The following is a 12,887-nucleotide window of genomic DNA, read 5'->3' as shown; positions in this document are numbered from 1 at the left end:
AAAATTTATTGTCGCTGTTTGATGCCTAATGTGTTTCTGTGACGCACGACGCAGCATGAAACTTCACCGACATCCAAGACCTCCGCCAGACCTTCAGACCTCCAGACCTCCAGATCTTCAGGAGCCCAAATCTACACGCAAACACACTACTACTACTCTGAACTCTCAGCAAGGTCAAAGCTCAAAGGCAAAGGCAAAGGCGGGGTGGTTCTTTCCCTCCCTTACTTATGGCCAAATCAAAATGGCTGCAAATGTGTCATGTTCAAAATTGTTATAAAAATTTGTATTAAAATGCCTTGGCAAGAAGAAAAACAAAACAATGAAACAGAAAACAGAACAAAACAAAGCAGACAGCAAGTTGAAGGAAACATAAGCAGCGACAAAAGTGGGCGGGCAGACAAAAAAGTGATAAATCACCAACTTTGATGATGATTTTCGTGCATTCCGTTTTCCATTTGTTGTTTTTGTTGTTGCAGCTTTGGTTTTGGTTTTGCTTTTGTTTTTGTTTTTCTTTCGGTGGCATGTCGTTTTGTATTAGTCTCGTGTCGCTGTTGTTGTTGCTGTTGCTGGCAAAGCGGCTTATCAAAATAAAAAATGATTTCATTATTTATTTTTCATCAGATAACTGAGGCGCAGCATGTCCTACATGGTTTGCTTGTGTTTGTGTGTGTGTGTCTGTTTTACAAGCATTTCCGCCCGTCGATGCTTGTTTGTCAGCTTACTGTCTGGCAACAGTGTACAAGTATGTTGGTCTGTGTGTGTGTGTGTGTATGTCAACGTAAAAAGATTTACGCAAATTCTGTGTGTTACACATCAAAATACGCGCACCCTCACCCTTACTCTTACACACGAACACAAACCCACGGACGCGTCGCTGCAAAACGAATATTGCGCATACGCCATGTCGCCCGCTCTGAAGAGGAGCAGCAATAGCAGCAACAGCATGAAATAAGTTTATTATAATAATTTAGTGGCTAACATCAGTGGTCATATTTTTTGTATGCTCCTCCCGGATAGCAAAACAAACTCGAGCAGAAAAATACAAATAAGTACGCATATTCATGTAATTAGTTTAAGTACAATTTATTGCTCGCTCATATGCTTACAACTGCTTTCGGCCATCAGAGATGAGGAAAAAGGGTTGGTGTTGGTTGGTCAAATATACGAGTATGTTCTTATACAAGTAATAGGATTTTATTTGGCTAGCGACCCTGCAATCCAAAACTAGCCAAACCAAGCTTTTCCATTGCTTTTTTATTTACATGTAGTATGTATGCCTGAGGTTAATATTATTTTATTTAATTGGAAATTTAAATCAATCACTCAGAGCGATATTTGAGAGGAAAATGAAATGTTAACAAATGTATTAAATTGAATTACAAGCAAAGTGTTTTTCACTTCACTGTAACTATGCATTGTAATGTACCACGAGAGTAAAATAAATGGAGAACCCTCAAAAAGAACAGTATGATATAATCTATTATAATCCATTCATCGTGGTCAGTCTGCTTCCAAATATTTTGTAAATTTTGGAAGAACTAGTTGAAGCTCGAGGGAAAAGTATGAACAGTCTAATAGGCGCCAAAAACAAAACAACTTATAATTGAAATTCATGTCTATTTACTCCCCGACCTACACAATTTATTTTATACAATCTCATTATTTTCCCGACTTTCTCAGTTCGCGCATTCTAAAAATGAGTTTGTAAAAATTCGTTAGGCATTTGTAAATTGAAGACGTTGACACACATTGATTTTGTTTTGAGAATGTTTCTTTGAATTTAACTAAATCTAAGTAATGCGAATTCTGGAAATTCCAAGGAGGCGATGTGTAGGATGTGTAAGATCGAGGCTTTTATTTAGAGTACGGCAAGTCCGTTCATTAACTTTCGACTAGGGCTCAAAGCCCCAAGCGCTTTATTCCTACACTTCAAGCTTTAAGTCCCAGCAGGCGAAGGAAACAGTATTTGTTTTTAGCACACAAAAGAAACTAAAGGTGACTTAAATTTTTGTGTAAATTTTCAAGGAAATTGATTCGTATACCCATTTTTCATAACAATGCCATATACCTGGCGGCAACCCGATTATCCAGAGAATAGCTGCGACCAGAAATGGATCTGGCCGAGCATTGTCATAATATGTGCGAAGTGCAACATGGAGGACGCTATTAAGACACTGATGCGAACTCTAGACGAGCCCATAGCTGCGCGACTGGTCTGCTCGGTCTTCGTGGAGGAGATCGTGCGCGATCTATTCATAGAGACTGTGCGACAGCGCATGTCTCCGGTGTATTGGCAGGTGCAGAACCACAATCAGTATCTCCAGTCCCTACAGATTGTCAAAGACATTAAAGCCGAGAGCATCACAATGCTCAAACCCGATTGGATTGGCATGAGGCAACGGATTGCAGAGGGCTCACCACTAATGGTCTGCGACTTTACGCAAAAGTATTTCTGTAGAAAGCGTCCCAGCACTGTAGTTACTCTGCACACCTTCAAGTCCATACTGGAGCTGCCAGCATTGGTTGGTCGGGAGTCTGTCGATGCCATCCAAGTCGCGGTCTGGAATAAGGAAATAGCTGCTGCGTACGAAATTGCTTTTATGCTCAAAATGCCTATTGTTTATCTCAACTGTGACGAAATTACGAAGCAGCCCGTGCGGGAATATTATAAGAAGGGTGAACCATATGCGAATGTTATCAATGGGCACCTCTATGAGGTGATCCTGGAGCCAGAAACCGACCGACCCATCATTATAATAAGTCCATTCCCCATTCCGCCTGACCTGCCCGAAGATCCGATCGTTGAGCTGAAAGCGGTTGAGGTCGACTTGCCTCTAGGACCTGAGGTTCTTTAAAGGCCAAACTGGAAACACCGTCTACATAGACATTGGTGGTTTTTGGGCAAACTAATAAAAGCAAGTTCCTCATTTGCGTTTGTTTACCTCAAATTTCATTTTAGTGATCGGCATGAATAAGATTAAAGCCTTATCTCAGATCAGCCCAGAGTTCTAGCTGTATGTTTTTTCTTTTCTTTTTTTGGAAGTCCAGCATTTGGGGGCTGCACTGTAAATACTATACATAGTAAGTAAGTAGTCGAGTGGGCGTGTCTGTGTCATGCTTTTTATCAGCAGCTTAGATTTAATACTCTGATTAAGGTCATATAGTCATAGCTGACCTTTGAGACAGGCGCAGACGCTGGCATAAGCATGAGGCATGAGTCGGTTCCTTGGAATTACGAGCAAGCCACGGATCATGTTGAATTATTGTAACCATATTAAAGGTTGCTTTCATTACAGACTCGCCGTATTGCTGCCGCCCCTTTGTACCCTTTATGTGCTGAACTGTCTGTCCAGTCTCGTCGGTTGCCCCCTTTGCGGCTGCATTCTTTCATTAGTTCGCGTTGTCAGTCACTCAATCAGTTAGTCAGTCGGTCAGTCGGTCAGTCAGTCAGTCAGTCACTCAATCAGTTAGTCAGTGGGTCACTGGCTGGGTCAGCATCCATTCCATGCCAATTCCATTCTGCTTCTCCACCCCTTTGTCGCCTTTATGGGCCAACAGCTGAGGCTGCTGTGTGTTTCGTGTTGCTTTCATAATTTCTCGCTCGCCTTCTTTATGCTTTTATTTTTGGTAGCAACGGGCAAAAAGTAAATGTGCAAATTTACTTGTTATTCAAACGAGGTCAAGTGGGTGGCCAACAGCAACGTCGACGACAACAACAAAAGCAGCAACAAAAAAAAAAGTATGCGGCTTGGGCGCCATGACTTGTGAAACATGATTTTGCTTTTTATTCTTTGCCAATTTGCTCTTTGCATTTTATTTATACATGCCCCAGACCCCAGCAAGGAGCCCGCCAGACCCCGCCAAACCGCCTCTTGAGTCGCTGAGCCCCACTGGCCCGAGCCCAGACCAACATGCGCGTGCTTACTTCCATTGCCTCTCATTTTTTCTTTATTCATTTTTAGAAAAAGGCAGCCAAATCTCGTCGTTTTCTGAGGTCGCTGAATACGTTGCCAGATGATGCCCTGAGATGTTGCGAAGCTTGAAAGCTCGCAAGCTGAGAAGCTGAGAAACCAAGGCACCAAGAAACCGAGAAACCGAGAAACCGAGAAGGTATCAAGGCATCAGCTACATACTACAAGTAGCATAAATTAAAATGGCATCCATCGCCATCGCAACTCTTTTGGGGTTGCGGGAATGGCAATGGCCGAGAAAGACAATGGACGCCAGAGCGTTTATCGTTGTTTGCCGCCTGCGGCCAATCCTGTCAGCATTCACTCGTATCTGCATCTATTTATCAAAGGCGCCTTCCATGTGGCGTGGCAACAACTGCCCCCGAGGCTCGCAGTCATAAGACAAAGCATCCAGGTCCAGTCAATGACTGTTGGCCAGCTTTGTGGACTCCATTACTCTCTCGCTGCCGTCCCCAGACTTGCCTTGCCTTGACTGCCTTTGTTCTCGTGTCAAACTATTGTATGTATTTGAGCTTCTTCCATTGCTGTTTCTTCTTCTCGTGTTGTAGACACACACACACACAGAGAGAGAAGTAGGTGTAGAGTTTTTGTGTGTGGGTGTGGGTGTTCTGTGTGTTGGCAATAATAATGATAATACACGTCAACATGGATGACATTGTCTACCATTGAACCCATTGAATTGTGGGTAGGGCAGCCCAGGGACGTTTGATAGCAATAAAAAGCCAGCAAACAAATGTGACCCACCCTTCCCCTCCCCCTCCCCCTCACCCACCCCCTTCCCTTACCCAGCTAACATTTATAGGCACCAGTTTCCATCCACTCTGTACGTACACGTATACTCTCTTGGGTAGCAGCAGCTGCCGTCTGCTGTAGTTTATGGGCCCAAAAGTTTACGATATAGTTGTGTGGCAATGTCTCGGTTCATTTGCCAATGAAATAGCATGGCTTTCAAATAATTTCGTTAGGGGGGAAGTAATGACTAAATATTTTCTGCGACTTCATTTCAGTTGTTCGCGTTGAGGAAGAAGAAGCCCCTGATTTATGATATTCGAGGTAACAGTTATTTGTTTTGACTTGTTTGGCTTTTGCTTGCCGTTGTGTGTTGTTGTGCAATGTCGAATCACACGAATCACATTGAAATTGATTGAGTAAACATTGAATTTATTTGTATTTAGAATGGTATTTATTACATACAAGTAAAGGAAATAAATGCATTTCAATTACGACTTCCTATTCCAAATAATACCGACCTACTTACTCATTAGGCTTTGTTGACTTGAATGTGAAATCAATTTGCTGATTGCCGATGTTCTCGGCAATGTTTGATTGCCAGAATGTAGGCAATTAAATTAAGAATAAAATCAAACAAACAAACAAGCACACATGCACACAAATACACACACAATAGTCCACACTCAGAAATATTAAAACACTAAAATACATTTAATGCTAAGCTTTATAACAAAATTGTGTGTTTCCTTTCGTTAAAAAAGCACACGCACTAGACAAACAAAAGGCGACTCATCCTATGTAAAACATTTAGCAGTAACACAATACCCATGTGATATCGATGAAATATGTATAATTAAATAAATTCAATTGAACGCAAAGAAAAATATTTCAAGCGAGAAAGCAATGAATCTAAATTCAAAGAAAATATCCCAACAATATGTCGAAGATATGGAAAACAAATGTCTAGATTAAAAGCGTTAAACGTTTCATAAAATTATTTACTTAATTTTCTTATTAACTGATAACATTTGCTTTAACAAAAATAAATGGCGAAAAATACAATTGAAATTGAAATGTTTGAAAATAAATATGTATATATTCATATTTTTCATTATATGTATTAACTCTTACACGTTTAATCATAGCTAAGAAACAAGAAATCCAAAACCAGGTCAAAACGTATATAATAATACTGCAATATACTTGTACCTAAAAAAAAGAGCAAACCGGAATGAAATCGACCCATTACTTAAAAGAATGGTGAATGGTGATAAAAAAAAATAAATCATATACGATCCTTGTCAACTGACGGACTAACAGCCACGAAGATTTTGGTGTGGGAGTTGGGAGGCAGTCCATGTTTTATCTTTTTATTATTCATTTTCTGAGTGGCGAAAGAAACTATGATGCTACCCGCAAAGTGGCAATAAGTTATATGAACATTAAATAAGGACATATCTGACCTAAATCGGACAACGCAATTGCTATAAATACAATTTAATAATAGTTCAAAATAACGGTTTTCTCTTTCCCCAACTCAATACATATATTAAAGAAATTTGAAATCGAATTATAAATTAAATGACAACAGAAATAAAAACATTGCCGTAATAAGACACATCGGATTAAGAAGCATAATATTTTAATTCGCCCGCAATTATCATTCATTTTTAAACACAGCTTGTCCATTGAAAAATATAAGTGAAACAAATTAATTCAAACGTTTTCCAAGGCAATATTTGGATTTGTTTTAATAAATAATGAAATATAATAATTAATTTAATTCAAGCTTTTATAGAGCGTTAGAGTCGTTATCGTTAATAAGTTGGGCGAATTTTCAAATAAGTACTTGATTAACAGAATAGCTTCGGCAATTTAAAACATAAACGAATTATCATCGATATCATCATTCTCACAGCACACATCGACGTTTAGTAACGAATTAAATAGTTAATGTTGTTGATAAATAGTTTGCTTTAATGTTCGATTGATGCATTTTCACGTTGATTCTGAGCTAGGATGAGTGAGCGTATGCGCAAAGGCGGTGTCTGTGGGAACGGGCACACGTTCTAGAAATACGAATACTTATACGTGTATAGCTGATATGCAATACGAGTATATGGTTTGTCTGATTTTGTGTGTCTCGGGTTGAGTTCAACTGTAATCGAGGGTTGCAACTGTTATGCAATGGCGGTAACTTATCGAATATACGAGTACGAGTAGTATGTAGTTAATTTTGTTGTTTGTATATATACGATTATACATATGTGAACAGGAAGTAAACGAGCAAGCGTTAGTAAATCACTAGTCAAGTCAAAATGTTAACGAAACAAGTTATACTGTACCGCACGAACCTCCCTGTGGAAAGAACTGCGAGTAGATCACTTTGAAGGTGTCCTCCTTGACGACGCCCGTGGGACATTCAGCCTTAAAACCGCGATAAATTCGTTTGATTTCGTCCTCTGTGAAGCGGGTGGCGCGACTTAGAGCGCTTAGCGAGTCGGGCCTGTAGCGTGCTGGTGTCTCAAATTCTTCGAGTTCGGAATCTGTGGCAAAACGGTAAAGAGAAAGGGAATGTTCAGAAGCAAGATTAAAGTCAAGATGAGAATAGGCTTGTTTATTGCTTGCACAGTTTTTTTTATATTTATTTTTTATCATTACTGGTTATCTGTCTGTCTGTCTGCATGTCTATTTGTTTGCTTGGCAGGCCTTTGGGCCACATACATACACACATACACACCACAATACAAACCCACAAACACGCACACACACGTCCAAGTTTTGCTCGATTTTTATCTTTTGAGCCGCTTCAAGTGTTGAATTGACTTGCAACTTCTTTAAGTACTTTTGCTGTCAAACTTTTTTATGCCTGCGCCTTTTTATACAGTTTACTTTGTATGTATGTGGGTGTATGTGTGTATATGTGTATGTGTATGTGTAAAAGACTCACAACTTTTTGACAAAAATTTGAAAATATAAAAGCAGGCGGGTTGGCAGCCTGTAAAGGCAAATGCGTCATGCCTCTTGCTCTTCCTCTTGCTCCTGCCCCTTACCGACCGCCCACAGCCAACACTTTCAAATGGAAGCTTTGGCAGGCTTTTCATTATTTTTGTGGCCCAACTTTTGGCGCTCTAATGTGGTTGCTTGGGCTTTAGTTTGGAGCCGTTAAAAAGGTGCAAGCATGAAAGTTCGTTTAGCTCAATTTTACTTAATTAAAACTTTCCCGTCCAACAGTGCTTAACATATGCACAAACATATATACCTATATGCTTATACATACATACACACACACATATACTTAAATATGGTGATTTAAGTGTATTCGTGTGTCCATTGATTGTATATAAAGCTGCAATTTGTCAATGAAGATCAAATAAAATAAGTTAGAGATGAGAGAAAATTGAGTTTTCAATTTGCAGGCTTCATTACCATTATCATTTAATTATAAAAAATTTCACATTATAATTGAATTAAGCTTGCTAATATTATTAAACCATTATCTTGTTGTTTTCCTTTACTAAACATTTTGTTTATCTTCTATATGTTTTGTTTAAAATTCTATTTAATTGAAGTTTGACAAAATACAGAGCTAAAAGAGTTTGATTCTAATTCGAATAATAGTAATTCTGTGCATTAACAAGTCTAGTGAAATCGAAATGGACTTTGGTTTATAGTCATCCAATGGCAATCTATACATAAATATTAAATATCTATATATTTAGAGCCAAAGTCAGGAATTACTTTGGCGCAGAAGCCCGCAATTCTTTTCGTTACTCCAACGAGTTGGGGTAAGGTGTGTTTTTAAAAATTAATTATTCGTACAAATGTAGCATAAAATATTCATGCAGTACAATTGATGCGTGTATGCATTTAAAAAATCACGAACCCTACTCATCTCTAGCCGGGCATGTGCATTTTGTATTGGCGCACAAAAGAGCGCAACACTTTTTGTTGATTTACCTTTTGCTGCTGTTCTGTTCGTTTGACAAATGGCTGCTTAAAAATGCATGAAAACACGCGAATTTATACACGTGAGAGAGTTGCTAGGGAAGGAGGTGAATGGAGCCTGAATGGAGGAGGACTGCTGCTTTAACTATTTGACGCTTGGTTGGCCCAACACAAGAGAGAGCTGCGAAAATTTACGCCAGATGCAAAAAGTTAAGCGCCCAGCTTGGCAGCGCCCGTTGCTTTTGGCGTTAGTTTTTAATTTGTTAGCTGGCTTATGTCGTGACACACACGCACACACTAATACAAAGTCGCCTTGCATTATTCGCATGAGCATTTTTATTTTTTGTGGATACGGAAAATGCAGCAAAACGAAAATACAAGTAGAAGAGAAAACCTCGAATAATGCCTCAAGCACAAATATGTAACGCAAATTTTCCTTTGCACTGGCCATTTTTCATGTTTTCCCTTTATTTTTTATGATCTTGCATTTTACTATGCATTGTCTTTCCACGCGAGCGCACTTTTGCACCAAAATGTGCTTTACTTGATGTCTCTGCTGCCTTCCGCATTGCACTTTGTGCCCAAAATGTTGACGAAATGCATTAATTCTAATATATATTCATGTACTGCTTATGCAGCGCCCTAACACTTTCAAGCTAGCCTTTGTTCGGGCTTTCGGCCCGGTGCCACCACATTGCCACAAAAATGAGTTGCAGGCTGCGAGGCTTGTGTTTGCTTTTTACTTTCCACTTTTTTCCCATTTCTGCTCTGCCCTTCACACGAACTAACAAAGCCAAACCAAACTAAACTGAACTGAACAAACACAACACAACAGAGCAACAATAGCAAAGAACCAAATATTATTTCAACAGATATAAATGTCTGAATTATTTACGCCACGAACGAAGCTGTCAGCGCGTTCAGTGAACATTTTTTTGTCAGCATAGCACATTCGGTCCAAAAAATACAAAATAACAACAACAGAAACGCCAAATATGCAAAACAATTGCTCATGGGAGTTCGCAACCAAAACCGCTGGTGTCGTTGTGAAATGATGCGACAATAAAAGTAACAGCACGCTCTGTTATAAATAGACGTTAGGCCACACACGAGTCAGGCCACAATAGGCAGAGCCTGTGCAAGAAGGCCTGCGTAGCTTATAAAAATACACACTCCCACACAAAATCTATAATTACACATTATTCTTATTTATTTATTTTGGGAGAGATGCTTTCCCTTTTGTTGTCTCGGGCAGGCGTACGAGGCGTACCTGGAGACAACATATCAAATCAGCTTGTAATGCAGTGAAGCCAAAGATGCGCAATTACTTTATATATAGTATAAATACGTCACACACCTACGTCACATCGGTTTGAGAAGCCACTGCCTGTCAACCCCCCGAAAGATATCTGAAGTCCGTTGATGTGTGTCTGATTTGCATATGTAGTCATTGAATTGCTTCGCCAGACGTCCCTGTGCAGGAGCAGGAAAGCGACTTACCGAAACTAAATCAAAATCTTAAACATTTAACTATATATACATGTAATTATTTATTTCAAAATACATTAAATAGTCGTAGCTAGTTAATGTCAGATACATTTCAATGTTTCTTGCAAGCAACAATATATTTGCTCAGTTGGAAGTATGCACAAGTAATCCTAAAGTGTGTGATTGTGTATCTAAAGTAATTAACTTATTTTGAAAAGAAATTCGATCACATTTTCTTAATGTGGAACACATTTTTTTTATTTTATTACTACATATACTTGTGAAACAAATCCTGGTCTAGAAAAAGGCCGCAAATGGTCTCTAGTCAGGCTTTAAAAGGGCATCGAAATGTGATTACAAAGCTTTGGTGGGGGGTCATTGTTTTTTTCAAACTTCTTTCAAAAATAATAATTCCGTGTAAAAGTGTTAAAATTGGTATGCACATATTAACACAACATATGTATTATTCTTTGGGCGATTTTTCAGCCTGTGTGGAAGTGTTGGTTTGCGCACCCAATCCTTTGGCAGCAGTAGCAGCCAAAAGAGTTTTGAATGGGAGCCAAAAATGTTTATTTGATGTCTCGCCCTCATCACTTTTCGATCCACTGAACTGAGTGTTAGCTTTTGCAATGCTCCTTAGCGTGCTGAAACAATAGCATTCTGCTCTCATGTTTAACAACAACAGCACTCTCGTCCTTTCGAACTGCGATGGGTGAATTGCTTGTAAGTCTGCAGAGATATTCAGATAAGCGAGGCTCTTTGACGACAAAGTTCCTACTTACACAACTATTATATTAAATAGTTTCCAAATAGTTGAAAAACTGAATGCATTCAAATTTTTTACTCGAAGAATCAAATTTGATTTTGGGTATTATTTTCCAAATTGAATAGAAATTTATGATTGAAATATATGGATTGTTCTGTAACTCAGCAAATATTTTGAGATGTTTTTCAATGAAAACGTGAATTTTTCAAACATCTACTAGATCCGAACAACATGTTTTTCCTCTTTTGATACTCCACAAGACATTTTGAGTTAGTCTTTTGTAAAAAAGCGTTTTAAAGAAAAGGAAACAATTGACTAGCAAGAGCTACAACCTGTCTGTGCTTTAATTTGACGTTCCGATTCAGAATTGAAATTATCTTAATAACCAAAATGACGGTAAATGTTGATCAGATTTATATGATTTGTCAAGCCAAGAGACAGTAATCTTGATTGTAATGCTCCGAAAATTTCACAACAATGTGAAAAAATTTTTGATATGATGACTCTATGGCTGAATGGTGCTTTTTGTTGTTTGCAGATTAACACAAGTCAGTTTTGAGAATACTTCCTAAATATGCCATCAAAAAAATTACTGTACACACACCTACACACACACACACATAAGCGAACTGTCATTTGTTAATGACAGTTGGGCATGCAGTGAAACGAAATGCATTCATTGTGTGTCGCCTAAATGGGGGTAAAAACTTTTGCAATTGGCCAAACAGAGGTCAAGGTGTTAACTGTATATATGCAGGTGTGTTTGTATATATATGTGTGTGTGTGTGTGTTTGTGCAATGCAGCTGCAAGCATGACAATAAACAAGGTGATGCAGTCAGCTCGTGAGAGGGGGAGGGCCAGAGAAGGATCAGGTGCAGCATTGTCGTTGTAATTGCAGATAAAGCACATAGATACATAGTTAGAGATGAGCATTTTCGATTTTCGTGAGCGAGAAAAACAGTAAATAACAGTAATAATAATAACAGTTAAAGTCAATTGGAATTAAATACTTCTGAAATTGCAAAATAATATTCATTTTGAGAGTCTGTATGGGTTTTAAGGCGTGTTGATTAATCCAAATCTAAGCATAACTTCCGACTATGTCGACTATTGTAGAACTCCGATTAGAATTATAATAAATGCTTGAAAAGTGTTCTATTCAAACAAAAGCTTGTTGGTGGATTATAATGGAAGCACAAATTTCAATTTAATTTGCATGTTACGAAACAAACTTTGCTCAATCATTCATTCATAGCTTCCTAATGATAACCGTACCCAAAATGATATTTAAAATGAAAGGAGAAAAAAACTAGAAGAGTACACACCTAATTCTGTTTTTACACGATTTTGATATAACTCGGTTTGAAAATTAAAAATTGCATATATATTTCATTAGAGATAAGGAACCAATCACCTATTTTTGCATATGATCAATGGCTTTTTTACACGGTTGTTTCTGGAACCGATCTACCGTGTATAAACAGAATTAGCTGTATTGTAGAATATATTTTTATATTGCAATACATTTTAGCTTATTTTTTATTTGATCCAAATGAAAACTTTAAAGTTGGCTACGTGAGCGAAATATTTGAATTTCACGCGGCCTCCTCTAGCGCACACACACATACAACTGCCCCGCCCAATTTTCTACGCCCAGCAGTTGGCATTGCATGCGCTCGCATAATAAGTTCCTGTTTATCTCGACTCGGCTGTGTGAGTGTGTTTGTTTGTTTGCCCGAACGTTGTGCTGCGGCTGTTTAAATATGTGCCTTTGTCTGTGTGTCTGCGTGTGTGTGTGCGGCTGCGCAGGTGTCATGTTTCCGTTTCCGTTACGCAGCAAACTGCAGCGGAAATGCAGCAGAGCTACAAGTGCAAATATTTTTGCATGCAACAAACCACAACCGTCGACACCCGCACTTGTTTGGCCAATATCTCTACCTCAGGACCCGCCCCACGCCCGCCTACCCCCCTGCTCCCATCA

At 38.8% G+C, this 12,887-nt stretch overlaps 1 protein-coding gene and 1 long non-coding RNA gene across 4 annotated transcripts in view; both read right to left on the bottom strand.

The window, feature by feature from the left end:
- LOC115627532 (Kv channel-interacting protein 4-like) overlaps positions 1 to 12,887 on the bottom strand; it is a 41,300-nt gene that overhangs the window by 14,953 nt on the left and 13,460 nt on the right. For 2 of the 3 annotated variants that reach the window (XM_030523233.1, XM_030523235.1), the window contains one exon: positions 7,058 to 7,249. In XM_030523233.1, the coding sequence (XP_030379093.1) occupies positions 7,058 to 7,249 (192 nt within the window). Of the gene's footprint in view, positions 1 to 7,048; positions 7,250 to 12,887 lie in introns of all 3 variants that reach the window. The other variant, XM_030523234.1, reaches the window with a different exon arrangement.
- On the bottom strand, positions 10,366 to 11,052 carry LOC115627540. The gene is made up of 2 exons (XR_003995701.1): positions 10,922 to 11,052; positions 10,366 to 10,868 (listed from the first exon to the last, which is right to left on the bottom strand). It is a non-coding gene; the product is annotated as an uncharacterized LOC115627540 (long non-coding RNA).

This window comes from Scaptodrosophila lebanonensis, unplaced genomic scaffold (genome assembly GCF_003285725.1).
Source record: "Scaptodrosophila lebanonensis strain 11010-0011.00,11010-0021.00 unplaced genomic scaffold, SlebRS2 tig00000096-arrow-pilon, whole genome shotgun sequence".
Taxonomy (NCBI): Eukaryota; Metazoa; Arthropoda; class Insecta; order Diptera; family Drosophilidae; genus Scaptodrosophila; species Scaptodrosophila lebanonensis.
This window is presented reverse-complemented; position numbering and strand designations above follow the sequence as displayed.